The sequence below is a fragment of the Mytilus californianus genome, unplaced genomic scaffold (genome assembly GCF_021869535.1).
Source record: "Mytilus californianus isolate M0D057914Y unplaced genomic scaffold, xbMytCali1.0.p SCAF_21, whole genome shotgun sequence".
NCBI classification, from domain to species: domain Eukaryota; kingdom Metazoa; phylum Mollusca; class Bivalvia; order Mytilida; family Mytilidae; genus Mytilus; species Mytilus californianus.
This window is the reverse complement of record NW_026262670.1, coordinates 8009657-8028619: the sequence shown is the minus strand read 5'-3', so window position 1 is coordinate 8028619 and position 18963 is coordinate 8009657. Positions and strand designations below refer to the sequence as shown.

The window sequence follows — 18963 nt, the reverse complement described above, 5'->3', positions numbered from 1 at the left end:
GACTTAGATTTTCTGCCAGGAAACAACATATTCACTCTGTGGTTAGGGTTTTCAAAAATTTAATAACTTTCTTATCTTTCTTATACTATTTTGGATTTGTACCAAACTTGGACAGAAGCTTGTTTATGATCAAATGCTAGTATCTAGAAGGAAATTTTGTTTTCTTCCAGTTAACATTACATTCAGTCTGCAGTTAAAGTTTTTAAACATTTATAAGATTCATAAACTATCCTGGATTTTTACCAAACTTGGACAGAAGCTTCTTTCAATCAAAAGATAGTATCAAGAGGAATATTTTTATTGATAAACTTCCTCATTTTTGTTGAGCCTGCGATTAACAGAAAAAGTAGGCGAGACACTGGGTTCCGCGGAACCCTTACGAATTTTTGAATTATATATCATTCTTATACTTAATTATGGCATACAATCTGAATACTCCGCCTTATGTGTCCATGCGTCTCACTTTGTTGTCAATTCAATGTTAGAATACATATTCAATTTTTAGTTCAGATCTTGTTTTTATTTACCCATCACTTACTGAGTATTTTTGGATTTATTTTTGTCCTTTGTTACTGTGTTGGTTTTCATTTTTTTGTGCTTGGTCCAATTTTGACAAGTCAAGCTCTTTTAAAAAGATTTTTTGCTATTTGTTCTAATGTTAAACTCGTACCCGACAGTTCTAGATTAGAGGAGGGAATTAACGCCTACAAAAATTTACTGAGTTATTCCAAAGCCAGAAAGAAGCCTTTGGCAAAGTGTCGTATCACATACCCTTTGTTTTTCATGTTGTTTTTTTTTCGATCCTGCAATACTTTAGGCTTAAACATGTCGTGATTATCTCATTTTAAATGTTTCACATTGAATTATATAGTGACCAATCGTGCATACAAAAAGAGAGGTAAAAGATACCAAAGAGATAGTCTAACTCACAAGTCGAAAACAAACTAACAATGTCATGGCAAAACACTAAAACTGACCAAAAGACAAGTTAAAGGTACACAGGCAGCAAAGAATAGTAAAGACTGAGCAACATCAACCCAACCAAAAGCTGGGGGAGATCATAAATACATAACTATTGTCGAAGACAGTACGCCGATGACCCGTAGTTTATAGCCTTGCTCCGATGACTTTGGTGGTTATATGTGTCTCATTTGTAACCATACATACAGATATCATGACTTTCATATATCATAAAGGACTCTTTCAAAAATAATACTGGTGCCAAAAGAAAATTCTGAATTGTTTATTTTAACAACCATAATTGTTAAACAACAGCTAAAGAATAAAACAATATATAAACACGGACGGCAGTGCATGATTCTATAAAAATTACTAAAAGCTTATACTAGTACTGACAATTCAAACCTAACATACGCAATTGATATACGAACTTGTTAATATACAGAAGTTAGCATGTAGATCAGTTCATCTGATCCATTAAAATTATTACACTATTGTCATCATTTTGAATCGAGTTTTTTTTTTCGTTACTATGAAAGATTAAACAAGACTCCAATCTAGCTACTTCGTATGACTATAATATGAAAAACATCAAGATATAATCAAAAAGAGCTATGGAAAACATATAATGAGGCATCTCTTGTAATTCTAAGACCAGTGTTTTTAAATGTTTCCGTTAGGTTTAAAAATCAAATTTTCAACTGGAAAAGAAAGGGTCGTCTTAAATTGCGTATTATCTTCTATCTAACTATGGATGGGATATGAATGACACATTTTAACCCGGGACCATTTATCTGTGTCAGTCATCGGCGATGTTTTCCACTCATGTCTGAGACTTGTCCCAGTCGTTGTTTTCGATAGAATTTGAGTGGTTTTTTTATTGTCCAAGCGGTTGTGTTTGTTGATATCAGACTGCTATATTTTGATTTAGGACATGAATGATATAGCAAATATTGGTAGTCTCCAATAATTTATTCACAGCCAATTTATACTTTTGCTTTTAGTGTTTGAAATATCGTATAATGCTTATGTCCGATTATTTTCTTTTCAGACTGTAATTTGATCTCTATATATCTTTGTTAATTTGTTGGTGTCCTGGAGTTAAAATCTAATTTTCACCGAGTCTGGATCTTTTTAAAATTTAGAGAAGGGTTTTTGATGTAAGTCGACCAGTTTGTGATTATATTTGTGCATGTATCAAATCAAATTCAAAACTTGAAGAATCAATCACAGTCAAACGGAAAGTACGTCGTCCGTAATTATGATTGGAGTAAACTATTGGTACCAACATTTACCTCTTTTATTTAAAACTTCAAACAAACCGTATACATGTACTAGTTTAAAAAAAAAATAAACACTACATCATAATGTAGGAATCAATGAAGGAAAATAGTTCAAGCCTTTGGGGCTATATCGATTTTAAAGAAATCCCTTAAAAAACTCTTGCCAAAAGAATGTGTCTTTACGATTTAATAGTTTCTCCTCATTTTCTGCCGAAATCACACCAAAGAAAAAGGGATCTATATCAGATTTCCGATGTTAATGATCGCAACAAGAAACATAAAATAATTTTATCGACAGGCCCATTTAATGACAAAACTGAGGTTAAGTCGGACATGTATTTAGCACATGCAGAAAAGTATTTTTTAACCTGTACCTATAATTGTGTTCGTTACTGAACTTAAGTTCATAACCATTTTTAGAAATAGTATCTGTAAATCAAAGAGCTGAAGAGCTCTGAGGTGAAAGACGGCCATTGTTTCTGTTTTGTTTTTTTGTTGTTTTTTTTTTGGGGGGGGGGGGGGTATCTTTTGATAGTCTTCATATAAAGAATGAAAAAAAGAACAGCTAGAACATGTAGAAAGGTTGATAATACTGAAATCAATTGCTGTTTAATGTAATTTCGTTTCCTTAGTTAAGGATTCAATTCGAACCAATGGAAGAGATCTGCATCTTTTCAATCAAAACCTTCGATTAAACTTGAAAGTTAATTATCTAAAATTCAACTGAATTCTATCATTCAACAACTACTACAATATTTTTTGAAATTTTAATTGTGTACCACTGAACTGCAGGCTAGGGCCATTTTCCATTTGTGACAGTACTCTAAGATTTTATTTGTTTTCACAAGAAAGTGAGGACTGAAAAATCTACTCAGTTTTAAATTTCCATTGATAAAGTTCCCAGTTACAACTCTCATCACAGGGATACAGGTACTAATAAAAACCAATATAATTGATGTAAACTGTTTGACGCTTGTTTCCAGATCCTACATTTTGATATATATCTGTAAATTTCATGAATAAATAGGTTTAAACTACAAAATGCAACATTTTTAATTAATTTTTTTTTTTTTTACCATTACAATGATTATGTTGGTACACAAATTTAGTAATAATGGAATACTATTAATCATATACTAAATGCCACATTATAAGTGTTCTGATACATTAACTTTTATTTTAGTGGATAATTACTCATCAATTGAGGTGCTCCTGTATTGGAGGAAGATTCTCAAAACAGAATTTAACAGAAACAAATGAAAACTGTCGTTTCTCTCCCCAATCTCATGTATCCCCAAGGCTGTGAAAGTTACAAGTTGACCTACAAATTAAAGCATTGCATGTTGCTGTTTGAATCATCTACAGCAAACATAATTATGTTTAAATTGAACAAATACAAATTTTAAATTAGTACACGAAATCTGAGAATGATTTAAATAATCAGTAAAGGATATCCCTGCTTCTACGTAGTGTGGCATTCCAACAATGACGTCACTATAATGTAGGTTGGATATATTTAGAATATCTCGTCATTCTGATTTTTCCGGATTGTAAAAGAAACGTAAATAGTGTAAGGGAGAGCTGAAAATGCGATCATTTCGCGAGAAACAGAAGGGAAATGTGTAAAAAAGTGATTAATGTCAATCTATTCATTTGTGTGTCTCCTTCTCATCAATCTCAGTAAGATTTTTTGGGGTGTTTTCCACACTATAAAAACAAAATGAATGACGTGAGGGGATGTCAGTCTGGTCAACCACATAGGGGATTGACGGCTTGAAGCCGTCTTTCCCCAAAAATTGACTTACTCCATAAAAAGGTCAATTCAGTTTGAACCACAGATATTAATACATTAAATTTAGACATCAAGTGTTGCATAGAAAAATAAACATTTAGTGAAATTATGAAAATTCGCATGCCGTTGACATGTAAAATATTAATCGACTTGAATACCAAAAAAAATCAGTTTAGGCTATATATAAAAAAAGAAGCAAAATGGATGCTAAATGTTCACTACTACATGTACTGGTCTATTAAAAATAAGTGACATTCCTCAAAACCAAATCGGCAAATCAAAATGAAGGATAAGTCACACAATTGTTAAGTTAAAGCAAATTTATTTCAGATTATACGTTATCAGAAAAAAAGATAAGTATTGTTGTATATTCATGAAATATTTGCCGCTGAACTATTTATTACTCAATAAGCTGAGACTTATGATGGTTGAATTATTACAATGCTATATACTGGTATCTCTAATTTTGTGGTGATATGAAAAGATCTGCAAAGTGTTAAGTCGAACTCTTTGTCGATGGTGCTTTAGAAAAAAACAGACCCGCGCTAAGTATGAAGAAACTGAGAACACTGCTCATTTTTTTTTAATCATTTGATGATAAGATAAAATCTTACATATGATGATACTTTATAGAGGGGTGTAAAGAGAGGGAGTAACTGCACGGAAAAACGCGAAATAAAATTGCCATTTCACGATGAACGAACAATTAAAAATGTCTTGCACGTTGATCTTTTTACCGATTTCAGAAAACACGGTGAATAACAAACTTTTTTTACGGCTGCACGTGAAATAAAAATGGCAAAACACGTTACACGAAAATAACCCTTTACCACCCTCTTTATATCAAAATACAGTATTTGAGCTATATTTTCTTCAAAATATCTTCACTGTTAATAATATTTATCATGCTATAAGAATCTTCATTCATTTCCATATTGTCGTCTTTTTTAATAGTATTCTAGAAAAGAATAAAAATAAAATTAAATTAACTTCGAATTCTAGCCCGAAAATGAAAATCACTGAACATACGCAAAGTTCGCTACGTGTACTCAAGTTAACTCAAAGGTCGCCGGAGATATGGGAACTTTCCCCGAATGGGTGAGATGTCCAATTAATCGATAAACGAGGATAGCGTGCATGTGCATGTAGGTAATGTGTTGACGTTACGTTATGTATCATTTTAGTAACGTCATTGAAATATGTATGGCAACATAACCATGTGAAAAAACAACGTCTCGGCGCTCAAAGGGTTAGACAGAACCCTTCTTTATAAAACATTCTTACCTGGCCAGATCTAGTTCAAACTCGCAAAGTTAGAAGATGACACTAGAATAAGGTGATCTAGTGATCACAGGTACACAAGCTTGCAAAAACAAACTAAACAATGTTCAAATTGAAAATGACTTGTTTTATATGTTTCGTAACATAGTATAAAATTGTTAAAAGGTTTCCTTAAACAGTTCTTTCGCTATTACTATGAAATAAAAAAAACCCCTAAAATTCCAGGTAACTAAGGGACTCTTGAAAACTAAATGTCCAAATCAAGGCCTTCATCTATTTATGCATAACATCATTTGAACATTGTGTTCAAATTTCCAAATTTGTTTGGTCAAGTAGTATTTTAATTATCATTCAGAAGCCAAAGAAATGTAAATTTTTAAGAAAGCTTAAGGCATATAGACTCTTGAATGTCAAAAAACTAACTTGACCTATATGTAATGGTAAATAACATTGTGTTGAAGTTTCAAAAGATTCAGTCAAATGGTTTTATCATTATAATCCACAAACGGAAGAAAACCAAACGTTAAAGTTAACATATGGACTAACTCTTGAACGGTAAATGTCAAAATCAACAAATTCAACTTTATGTTGTGTTCCAATACATTGTGTTAGATTAAAAAAGACTTGGTATAACTTTTGACAAACGGGTGGGCGGACAGACATATGTATCACTATTACTTCCCTTTTTGAGGCGTATGATAAATTTACCTGATGTTGTTGCATGTGCTACTATGATGTCTGCATCTTTTGGTAATTTGGGTCTGTCTTCTGAATCAGTATATAATTGCTCTTCTGATTTGGGATTTCTTGATTGTACACAACTTCTTCTTTCAAGAATTTCATCCTGCATGCTGTTTGGGGAATCAGATCCATCAGCCATCTCTTGTACTGCTTTTCCACGACAGGCTTGAATAAGAAATACTCTTGGTTTGTCTGAAATTAAAAATGACAGCATATGAATTGCATGCGGGAGATATTGATAGATATCAAAAATGAAAATAAAGACATTCAAATATGAAACAAACACGAAGAAATGAGGGGGGCAAACAAACAAAAAATAACTAGATGCTTCTTAATAAATCTTGGATATATTTAAAAATCGAATGGCCATCCCTAGGCAGTCAACCAAGTTTTGAACTTCAAATGAAATCATTTAGGACAAATTATTTTATCAGTTTACTTGAAAATCAATTTTAATTTTAACAGTTTCTCTCCAACCATAACTGCTTTCAACATAATATCACTTCTCAAGTATCCCATAGCTACCCCAGTTATAAATGTATTAGACAATTATTCGCTTCAACATTTTGTTCTATTTTTAGTCATGGTCCCAATGGTGACCAATAGCCTTGAGTATAAGTAACAACAACAATTCTATATACACTTTCCACCCTTCAAGATTGGTCGTAATAAGTTTAGTAGTATCAGCGTTGGCTTTTACACCTTTTACATGTTTTGACCTCAGTGCTTTGTTCAGGCTGTTTCATTTTTCGCCAGGTCATCTGAAACTACTTTATCATTCCTGTATATGTTTTTTTAACTCCCTTAATAAAACAGTTATCAGTTTATTAAGAATTGACTGCAATACAAAGATATGTTAAAAACAAAGCATTTCAGTATTCTAATTACGCAATTGTTGTGTACTCGTGTGAAAAAAATAGGTTTATTATACAGGTAATAATATAGGCAACTGAATCTTTTTCAAGAAATAGGCATCAGTCAAAATTATCATTAAGACGAAATAACAGCCATTTCCATACCCTAGTTGGAAGTTTTTTTTTATTACAGAAATATAACATTACTGCAATAATGATGTTTAACAAGATGTTAGGTATTAAAAAAAAGTGTGAATGCCATTCCAATAAACCTTTTTTTTAAATCTTATTCTTGATGATTTAATTGTTGTCATCTTGTTGAATAACTGCATAATAGAAATTAATAAAATAGAAAGTATAAATTCCACAAATAGACTCACCTGTAAAGAATGATTTTGCCTTGAAATGAAACTATCAAAAATGAACTAATTTATCCCGTTTTAAGTGTAGTTTTCTACAAGATCTTCCAAATAAGCACCAAATCAAATATCACAAGCCCATGAATAATAATATAAAATCATGGGATTATTCACATTTAGATTTTTTTTAATAACATAATCATATCTATTTATCAAATCTTGCTTGTTGTAATTCTCTCTTTGAGTCCAAACTTCTCATGATTTACCCTTATTTTTTTTTTGAATTCAGTGAACTTAAATTGGAGTGAGAATTTTTTTTTTTTTGATGAGTGCCAAGCAAGAGTCGACTGCCATATATTTACAAAATCATATTCAGTTCAGAGAACCAAAGCAAAGTGCAAGGAATAATGTCAATTTCTACACAAATAATGCAAACCTACCTATAAATCCTCTGAAATGCTCTTTTATTTCTTTGACAGTGATTATTTTATCTTTTGTTTTCAATCCTTTCTGAAATAACACATTCAAAGACATACATGTATATAACAAGTCTAAAAGGGTACAACATCACCAAAAAATAACAATAAAACGAACAAATATTAAATATTTCGGATAACAGATATCCTTCATCAGTATGATCACGATGTAAAATGAATCATGTCGATCTATTCTGATTATAAAACTATCACAATCGTGAAATTTATACAATAAAACAGTTTAAAGACGCTGGTACAATTTTAAAATTTCCAAACACGTCGCAAAGACTGCAAAGATATGCGTTTTTAAACATACCAAATAAATAGCAGTTTGATGATTAGTACTAGAGGCTCAAAGGAACCTGTGTCGCTCACCTGATATTTTTGTTTACAATTGATGCATAAAATAATGCAACCATTATACTTTTGCTATAGTTTCAGAGTTAAAAGCCAAAAACTGCATTTTACCCCATATGTTCTATTTTTAGCCATGTGGCCCATGTTGGTTGGCAGGCAGGGGTCATCGGACAAATTTTTTAAACTAAATACCCTAATATTTATTGTGGTCAGGTTTGGTTAAATTTGTCCCAGTAGTTTCATCAGGGAAGATTTTTGTAAAAGATTACAAAAATTTACGAAAAAAATTGTTAAAAATTGACTTTAAAGGGCAATAACTCCTTAAGGGTCAATTGACAATTTTGGTCCTCTTCACTTGCTTGTAGATCTTACTTTGCTGAACATTATTGCTGTTTACAGTTTATCTGTATTTGTAATAATATTCAAGATAATAACCAAAAACTGCAACATTTCCTTAATATTACTAATTCAGGGGCAGCAACCCATCAATGTGTTGTCTGATTCGTCTGAAAATTTCAGGGCAGATAGATCTCAACCTGATGAACATTTTTACCTATTGTCAGATTTGCTCTAAATGCTTTAACTTCAGAGATATAAGCCAAAAACTGCATTTTTCCCCTATGTTCCATTTTTTAACCATGGCTGCCATGCTGGTTGGCAGGCGGGGACATCGGACACATTTTTCAAACTAGATACCTTAATGATGATTGTGGCCAAGTTTGGTTAAATTTGTCAAAGCAGCTTCAGAGAAGATTTCTGTAAAAGATTACAAGCAGATGCTCCGCAGGGCGCAGCTTAATACGACCGTAGAGGTCGAACCCTGAACAGTAAGGGCAAGTATGGACACAACATTCAAGCTTGATACAGCTCTGAATTTGGATTGTGATTAAATAGTTGACACAGAATAGGTTTCTGACACAGAATAAATGTGGTCTAAGAAGTTAAAAATTTTAGATTGGATATTTACCTATTATGGTCCAATATCCAAAATCTAAATAAATGGTTAGATTCAGCATATCACAGAACCCCAAGAATTCAATTTTTGATGAAATCAAATAAAGTTCAATTTTGGACCCTTTAGACCTCAATGTGCACAAATTTGATAACGGGGCCCAAATATCAAAAATCTAAATACATGGTTAGACTCATCATATCAAAGAACCCCTTATATTCAAGTTTTGTTGAAATCAAACAAAGTTTAATTTTGGACCCCAATTTGGACCAACTTGAAAACTGGGCCCATAATCAAAAGTCTAAGTACATGTTTAGATTCAGCATATCAATTGCAAAGAACCCCAATAATTCAATTTTTGATGAAATCAAACAAAGTTTAATTTTGATCCCTTTTGGCCCCTTATTGCTAAACTGTTGGGACCAACACTCCCAAAATCAATCCCAACCTTACTTTTGTGGTCATAAACCTTGTATTTAAATTTCATAGATTTCTATTAACTTATACTAAAGTTACTGTGCGTAAACCAAGAAAAATGCTTATTTGGGCCCCAATTCGGCCCCTAATTCCTAAACTGTTGGGACCAAAACTCCCACAATCAATCCCAACCTTCCTTTTGTGGTCATAAACCTTGTGTTTAAATTTCATAGATTTCTATTTACTTATACTAAAGTTATTGTGCGAAAACCAAATGTCTTCGGACGACGACGACATGATACTAATATATACGGACCACAAAAAAATTTTTTTGAGCTCGTATAAAAAATTTACAAAAAATTAGACATGCAAACATTGAAATGGATTGAATCCCAACAACCATCCAATTTTTGTTGGGATTCAATCCATTTCATGTCAACATCATCAATGAAACGGAACCAAGACAGAGGTTTGGATAAAGATGTTGAAATAATGTGTTTCTCTAATTTTCCTATTTCCGTAAGACGGTGCCATTTTCGTCCCCATTGCTGTCCCGTTTATTTGAAGGTAATTTTCACCATTAAAGGTGAAATCGTTACAGACAAACATCAGTACCTTTCTCCCCAAAGCTGTCACCCCAAACACTGTACAAAAAGTATCCCGTACAGTCAAGCTCTCAGAGTGAAGCAGATTTGCTCCTCTGAGGAGGCTGTCACTAAACGGTTACAGGAACTTCGCGGATTTTTAACCAAAAGAGGTTATAAGAAATGGGATATAGATAAGGGCTTTGCGCGTGCTAACAATAACAGCTGCAATGACCTGTTACAGTACAAAAAGAAGAGGCGCAGCAAAATAGTTCCTTTTGTTTTAACATACAATCCCGCCTTTACAAACCTCTCACGTTTGATCCGTGCCAATTGGCAAATTAATGCCAATCACCCAAAATCTTTCCCTTCCTGTCTTAGCTTTTTGGAGACCAGCAAGTCTGAAAGACTTTTTTGTGAGAGCTGACGTCTCATCTAATAAAAACTGTTCAACTGCAGGATGGTGCAAGTTGTGTGGTAACAGACGATATATGACTTGCCAACAAATACTGAATACTCAAACATTTACTTGCCACTCCACTGGGTCTGTGTACACTATATTTGTTTAACTTGCAAGACCCAGAATGTTGTATCCCTTCTTCAGTGCCGATGTGGCATGCAGTATGTTGGCGAGACAGAACAGCCATTCAACAAACACATGAATGGTTATCGTAGTGACTACACCTCCAAGCCCGACCTCACAGTAAGTCGCCATTTGAGATCACCTGGGCACGCCCAAGCTTATCTCAAAAACCTCACCATCACCATCATAGATCACAACGAGGGTTGGTCAAGGGCCGACAGACTTGCTCGGAAAAGGTTTTGGATAAGAAAGCTCAGGACAGTTTCCCCAGAGAGCATTAATGAAAAAACATAAAACAAGTCACTGAAAAAAAAGTAAAATCACAAAAATACTAAAAATCCGAGGAAAATTCAAAACGGAAAGTCCCTAATCAAATGGCAAAATCAAATGATAAAACACATCAAACGAATGGACAACTGTCATAATCCTGACTTGGTACAACAGGCATTTCCTAATAATGATTGAGAGCAAATTTGGTTTAATATTGGCCCCCTAATTTAATCAAAAGCAGAAAACTTTTGTAAAGTTTACAGAAATTACCAATAAATGCATTGAAATTGTAAAAAATGGCTGTATAAGAACAATGACAAATCCGCTACAAAGTAACAACACTTGGTCAGTACCTCAAAAAAATAATTCATACCATGTTTGGTTTCAATCCATTCAGCGGTTTTCTAGAAGAAGACATTTGTATATATTTCTCATAGGGTCCTTTGTTAAACTAAGTCCCCCATTGGCAACCATCTTGGTTGATGGATTTGCTACAAAGTAACAATACTTGGCTAGCACCTCATAAGGATCATTCATGCCATGGTTGGTTTCATTCCATTCAGTGGTTCTTCAAAAGAAAACTTTTGTATGTATTTAACATAGGGTCCTTTGTTAAACTAAGTCCCCCCTGGCAGCCATCTTGGATGATTGATCGCCTACAAAGTTACAACACTTGGTCAGCATCTCAAAAGAAACATTCATGCCATGTTTTATTTCATTCCATTTGGTGGTTCTCTGAAAGAAGACATTTGTATGTATTTACCATAGGGTCCTATGCTAAACTAAGTCCCACTCTGGCGGCCATCTTGGATGATGGATCAGCTTCAAAGTAACAACACTTGGTCAGCACCTCATGAGGAACATTCATGCAATGTTTGGTTTCATTCCATTCCGTGGTTCTCTAAAAGAAGACATTTGTGTTTATTGTTCAAAGGGTCCTATTCTAAACGAAGTTCTCCTGCTAGCGTCTATCTTGGATTATGGATCGCCTACAAAGTTAGAACACTTGATCAGCACCTCATAAGGAACATTCACGCCATGTTTTTATTTCATTCCATTAAGTGGTTCTCTAAAAGAGGACGTTGTTTGCCTGTGAGAGAGCTTTCACATGTGTATTATATCTTTTTTCTTAATTGTAAGTTATATATTATGGTGTTTGAATGTATAAATACTCATCTTCGCCTGTTATGTTATTATTGCCCCCTGCTATGGTTTTACTAAGATTTCTTAAAATCTCTGTTTTTGCCCTATGTTTGTTATATGTCAGTTTTGTAATACTAAAGTGTTTACATTGGGCCTTATATAACAGTTTTTGTAAGAGCTCTTTTACTGCTTTGCTTATTATTTCCTATTCTGTAATTGTGATCCTTATTCAATGTTACAATCTCTGGTCTTTTTTTTTCTATACCTCTATTTAATTATCATGATTTTACGTAATGGAAAGAAAATTATTAACAACACAACTTCTAGGATATCCACGTGCTTAAACAAAAGTATTTGTAATGCCTCTACAGCAAGATTGTTTAACAAAAATGCACGTGGATATCCACAAATTTCTCCGTGCAATGTAAAAAGTGACTAACCTGTATTAGATTAACTTCTCAAAATACTGTAAAGTCAACAGTGAACGGGAGAGCTTTTTCGCTCTCCTTTTCCTGTGACATTACCTGAAAAACCCAAAACCTTATATATGTGGTAACTTTAACCCAACCTAAGAATGGTATTCAATATGCGGGGCAAACAGGACGAGAGTATTACAGAAGAAATCAACACCTTTACCGCTTTCGTAGACCTTAAAAAATCAAAAGTTTGATATATCACCATTTAGATAAGCCGTACCGAAACCTATAGTTGTTAAATTCTGTGTCATTTGGTCTTTTGTGGAGAGTTGTTTCGTTGGCAATCATACCACATCTTCTTTTTTTATATATATAACCACAATTGAAAATTTATAAAATTCCAACCACTTGAAACCGTTCAGAAACAACCAGGAGAATCACACAAGCAATTTGAAAAATCACATGAAGTTTGCGAATTATTTTGGATTTTTTTAAAAAGACTTCAAACAGCTTATCCTCTTGGTTTCAATGACACACTATTAGGACAGGGGAACATATCCAAAACTTCTATCGATGTCATTAATATTGTCGATACACGACTTAGAAATAATAGGTCTCATGGTAAACGCAAAAATCGTAATCAACGTATTAAATTATACACTTGCTGATTTGTTATCTATAATAAAAAATAATGGCAGACATCAAGTATTATGCAAACTGTGTCAGATACCAATAAATAAATTATATGCTTTTTTCCTGGAGTGTAATAAAATTTCTTGTTTTAGCCCGTTGTATGAATACACCCGTATTATTACAGCCTTTTGTCACCACAGGCTATTTCCTTGTATCAATAAACCTGAAAATCATAAACGGCATTTTCTTAAATTAAAATATATAAATAGAGGTGTTAATTTTATTGACTTATCAAGTATATTCAATGCCTCTACCATCTAAAGCCAAATACCTCAATATTTTGATAATATAGAACCACCCATTATTTCGTATTCTTATAAAAAACAAGAGTGCACACCCTGAAATGTCTCGCCTTCTTTACTAATCATTGATATTATGTTGTTGATAGTCCTAAATATAAATCTTTACTACAAACTATCACATAAACTTAACACGATCCAAGAAAATGAGGTCGAGGTCATATGAACCAAACAAGAATTACATGTACACCTTACAATCATTTAATGCACTGGATGGGATATAGTTGACCTATTGATTATAGTTTCTAAGAAACAGACTTAACCAAGAAAACTAAACATTGATAAATGAACCATGAAAATGAGGTCAAGGTCAGATGACCTATGCCAGGCAGACATGTACAGCTTACATTCCTTCCATACAACACATATAGTTGACCTATTGCTTACAGTTTAAGAAAAATAGACCAAAACACAAAAACTTAACACTTACCAATGAACCGTGAACATGAAGTCAAGGTCAAATAAAACCTGCGAGACTGACATGTACATCAGCAAATATTTGTCTTTTTCATTTTTAGCCATGGCGTTGTCAGTTTATTTTCGATTTATGAGTTTGACTGTTCCTCTGGTATCTTTTGCCCCTCAATCCATACACCAAGTATAGTTGACCTATTGCATATAGTATTAGAATAAAAGACCAACACTCAAAAACTTAACTATAACCACTGAACCATGAAAATGAGGTCAAGGCCAGATGACACCTGCCAGTTGGACAAATACACCTAACAGTCCTTCCATACACCAAATATAGTAGACCTATTGCATATAGTATAAGAAAAAACAGACCAAAACACACAATCTTAACTATAACCACTGAACCATGAACATGAGGTCAAGGTCAGATGACACCTGACAGTTGGACATGTACACCTTACAGTCCTTCCATACACCGAATATACTACACCTATTGTTTACAGTATCTGAGAAGTGGACTTGACCACCAAAACTTAACCTTGTTCACTGATCCATGAAATGAGGTCGAAGTCAAGTAAAAACTGTCTGACAGGCATGAGGACCTTACAAGGTACGTACATACCAAATATAGTTATCCTAGTACTCATCATAAGAGAGAAATTAACATTACAAAAAATCTTAACTTTTTTTTCAAGTATTCACTGAACAATGAAAATGAGGTCAAGGACAATGGACATGTGACAGACGAAAACTTCTTAACATGAGGCATCTATATACAAAGTATGAAGCATCTAGGTCTTGCACCTTCTAACATATAAATCTTTTAAGAAGTTAGCTTACTGCGCCGCCGTAGTAGCCGCCGCTGCCGCCGGATCACTATCACTATGTCGAGCTGTCTTCGACAAATGTCGCAGGCTCAACAAAAACAACAGCAGAAGTTTGATTTTAATTATACGTCAGTTACATCACACGTCAATATAGAAAATAATGTTCCTTCCACTTGGGACTGTGAAACATCTAGTTTTAGATATGTTCCTTCAGGTCATTAAAGACGCTCTTTCTGCCTACTGTAAAAGTTGGTGTAAATGTAAAAAATCTGATAAAAAAATCTCTATACAGTTATTTGAATTACATTATTAATACTGTTATTATTTGTATATTTCATTTTGAAAACAATTTTGAAATTAATTATAGGGTCCATGATATTCCCATTTCTAGAATAAAAAATAAACTCCAAGTACTCGCAAAGCAACCAATAATGTATTGGTGGTGTGACGCATATACTTCACAAATGACACAGAAATTAACAAATATAGGTCACCGTACGGCCTTCAACAATGAGCAAAGCCCATACCGCATAGTCAGCTATAAAAGGCCCTGAAATGACAAATGTAAAACAATTCAAACGAGAAAACTAACGGCCTAATTCATGTACAAAAACACGAACGAAAAACAAATATGTAACACATCAACAAACGACAACCACTGAATAACAGGCTCCTGATTTGGGACAGGCACAAACATACAGAATGTGGTGGAGTTATACATGTTAGCGGGATCACAACCCTCCACCTAACCTGGTACAGTAGTGTAACAGTACAACATAAGAAGGAACTATAAAAATCAGTTGAAAAAGGCTTAATTCATCAGATGGATACAAACAAGAAATACTACACAGAGTGGACATGGCCGGGTACTTGTATATCCCAACAACAAAAAGACACTAAGTACAGATATATATGTACGTAAGTCGTTTCGGCAATAAAGTGTATCGACAAGTAGTAGGTATTCCTATGGTCACTAAATGTGCCCCCTTAATAGCAGATTTATTCCAGTATTGCTATGAATCTCAGTTTATGACCAAACTCAGTAAAGACACATCATTGTTACATTTGGTTGATACATTCAATAATACCTATCCTTATCTGAATGATATGTTTTTGTTAAATAATCAAGAGTTCTCTAAATATACTTTATAGAAATTACTTTTAACTAAATCTAACATAAACAGAAGTAGTTGTCCTTTTCTAGATTTAGACATTTCAATTTCTAAAGGGAAACTCTATACTACAATTTACGACAAAAGAGACGATTTGTCATTCCCTATTGTAAATTTTCCTTTTTAGATGGCTATGTTTCTTTGGATCCATCATACGGTGTTTATATATCCCAACTCGTTCGTTATGCCCATGTGTGTAGTTATGTCATAGATTTTAACGAACGTAATCAATGCATCCCTGGTAAATTATTAAGTCAGGGATTTCGTTACAATAAATTACTTAAAACGTTTACTAGATTCTTTCATAGATACAAAGATTTGATTAGTAAAGTTGGCTATACCTGTAGAAAACTTTTTAAAAATGGTATTTCACGTCCTTAATTTTACGGTAATATTGTACTTAAAGCGCGGAAATCACTATGTGATCTGTATAAACTCATCAAACCTTTGGGGCCAGGTGAGCTAACAATGACTTTATAAGGACAATAACTTCAACAAGATGCCAATTGAAAAATTGGCTCATGTTGACTTATGTGTAAATCTTCTTTTCTTGATATTTTTGTAGTTTACAGTAGGACTCAATCTATAAAGATACATTTATTCAGGTCTTCATCAGCACCTCATAAGGAACATTCATGCCATGTTTGGTTTCGTTCCATTCAGTGGCTATCTAAAAGAAGACATTTGTATGTATTGTCCATAGGGTCCTATGTTAAACTAAGTCCCCCGATGGCAGTCATCTTGGATGACGGGTCGGCTTCAAAGTAACAACACTTGGACAGCACCTCATAAGGAGCATTCATACCATGCTTGGTTTCATTCCATTCAGTGGTTCTCTAAAAAAAGACATTTGTTTGTATTGGCCATAGGGTCCTATGTTAAACTAAATCCCCCGCTGGTGGCCATCTTGGATGATGGATCGGCTACAAAGTAACAACACTTGGTCAGCAGCTCATAAGGAACATTCATGCTATGTTTGGTTTGATTCCATTCAGTGGTTCTCCAGAAGAAGTTTCAAATGTAATAATGCCGAGCGCAGCTGGATACGACCGCAGAGATCCAACCCTGAACAGTTGGGGCAAAAATGGACACAATATTCGCGCTTGATCCAAGTCTGAATTTGGATTGTAATTAAATATTTGTTACATAATAGGTTTCTAACATGGTATAACTGTAGTCAAAGAACTTAGAATTGGTTCTATGATTTGAATTTAAATTCAATTTATTGCTTTTGTGCAATACACTATGCTGTTGCGAATTATACCCCTCCCCCCCCCCCCCCCCCCAAAAAAAAAAAATTACCCCGTTTTTTTGCTTTTGTGCAATACACTATGCTGTTGCGAATTGACCCCCCTAAAGAAAAATGTCCACTCATAATTTTCTTTTTATTCCCCCCACCAAACCACAATTTTTTTACCTCCCCACCCTCTTTTTTCCAAAAAAAAAAATTCATGTCTAAAATTAATATTCCTTAATCAGCATTTTAATAGTAACTTCTTAAAATAAATTGATAGCTAATCACCTCAAGACAATACAACATTTCTTTATACATAATTTAAAAGCAGTGTGAGGGAGGTAATCCAAACACAAAACATTGTACTTAGAGGTAATTGTCGATTAACAAGGAAAGCCTTGTTTTCCCCTATTTTTGCCCCTAATTCCTAAACGGTTTGAGTCATTACCCCCTAAAGTCAATCCTTACCATCCCTAAGTGGTATGGAAACTTGTGGTATAATTTCAGAGAGATCCATACACAGTCCCAAAAGTTATTGTCTGGAAACTAGAAAATCCCAACCTTCCTTTTGTGGTTATAAACCTTGTGTTTAAATTTCATAGATTTCTATTTACTTACAATGTATACTAAAGTTGTTGTCCGGAAACCAAATGTCTTTGGACGACGCTGACGACGACGACATGATATACCAATATAAGAAGTATAAAAAGTTAACGACGACGACGACGGACGACGGACGCCAATTTATGAGAAAAGCTCACTTGGCCCTTTGGGCCAGGTGAGCTAAAAATATAAAGATGTGATACCTCATTTCCATGACTCATAATTACACAGATAAAGGAATGATAATCCTCTGACTTTTCTGTTAGGTATTCACTTTCAATGCCCTTGAAACAATCCTGTAAATCCTTCTTTGTCATATCTGATCGACATTCTACCTGATATTGTAGCATGGAGAAGAACTCTGTGAGATTCTTAACATCGATATCAGAACCTAAAACAAAAAGAAATAACAAAATGAATATCATACTATGAACAAAATCATAAACTTGCAGGCAAAGAAACATTATACCATCATCCATGGATAATACAAACTTTATAACCAATGTATCAAACTAATATATGGCACATGACGCATTTTCCTGGAATAACATTTCCTACACTTTCATGACTTGAGACAAAGGTATTGGAAGCAATAATTTTTTTCCAGACTTTTAAACCAAAAGGGTATAGGAAATCAAACAGTCTAATCTCAACGTTGCCTTATGGAGATGCACCATTGGTTAAATTACTGTAAATTCAGAAATTATTGCGAGGTTTTTATTAATGCGAATAATGCGAGCGGCCGACGATCGCAATAATTAAACCTCGCATTGTTACTTTCATTTTTCCCTCGTCAATTTGTGATTGATTTATCTCCCTTTGTTCAGTGGTGTGATGTAAGTAACCTTTCACCTAGGGCATTTAAGGGTAATGTGTTTTTACAACTTATTTCCGCTAATCTGTGTAATCAGCGAAGCCAGGTGACATTTTTATAACACTTTGACTTTTAATTGGAAATGTGCCTGTAATATGTTTATGTTTGATCAAAAGCTGCCGGGAATTTTTATGAATGGGAAAATTACTATTGACATGCTGTTCGATTCTTGTATCCAGTGACAAATTACGATGTTACTTTATTTTGTTAATATTGTTTGTAATTGTTCAGTGAAGCATGTGTATTTTCGGTATAAGTAAACACCTTTAGAAAGTGAGAAATAAAAACAAATTATCTAATAATATTTATTACAATAAATAAATAATAGACAATAGAATAACAAAAATCATCATTAGATAATATTGTTCATAAAGCACAA

The 18963-nt window shown here is 33.7% G+C and overlaps 1 protein-coding gene across 4 annotated transcripts in view; it reads right to left on the bottom strand.

Annotated features, from left to right (window-relative positions):
- Positions 1 to 18963, bottom strand: part of LOC127731862 (uncharacterized) — an 897808-nt gene that overhangs the window by 40481 nt on the left and 838364 nt on the right. For all 4 annotated transcript variants that reach the window (XM_052240725.1, XM_052240723.1, XM_052240724.1 and 1 more), the window contains 3 exons: positions 17914 to 18101; positions 7711 to 7780; positions 6025 to 6249 (listed from right to left, as the gene is read on the bottom strand). In XM_052240725.1, the coding sequence (XP_052096685.1) occupies positions 6025 to 6249; positions 7711 to 7780; positions 17914 to 18101 (483 nt within the window). The remainder of the gene's footprint in view (positions 1 to 6024; positions 6250 to 7710; positions 7781 to 17913; positions 18102 to 18963) is intronic.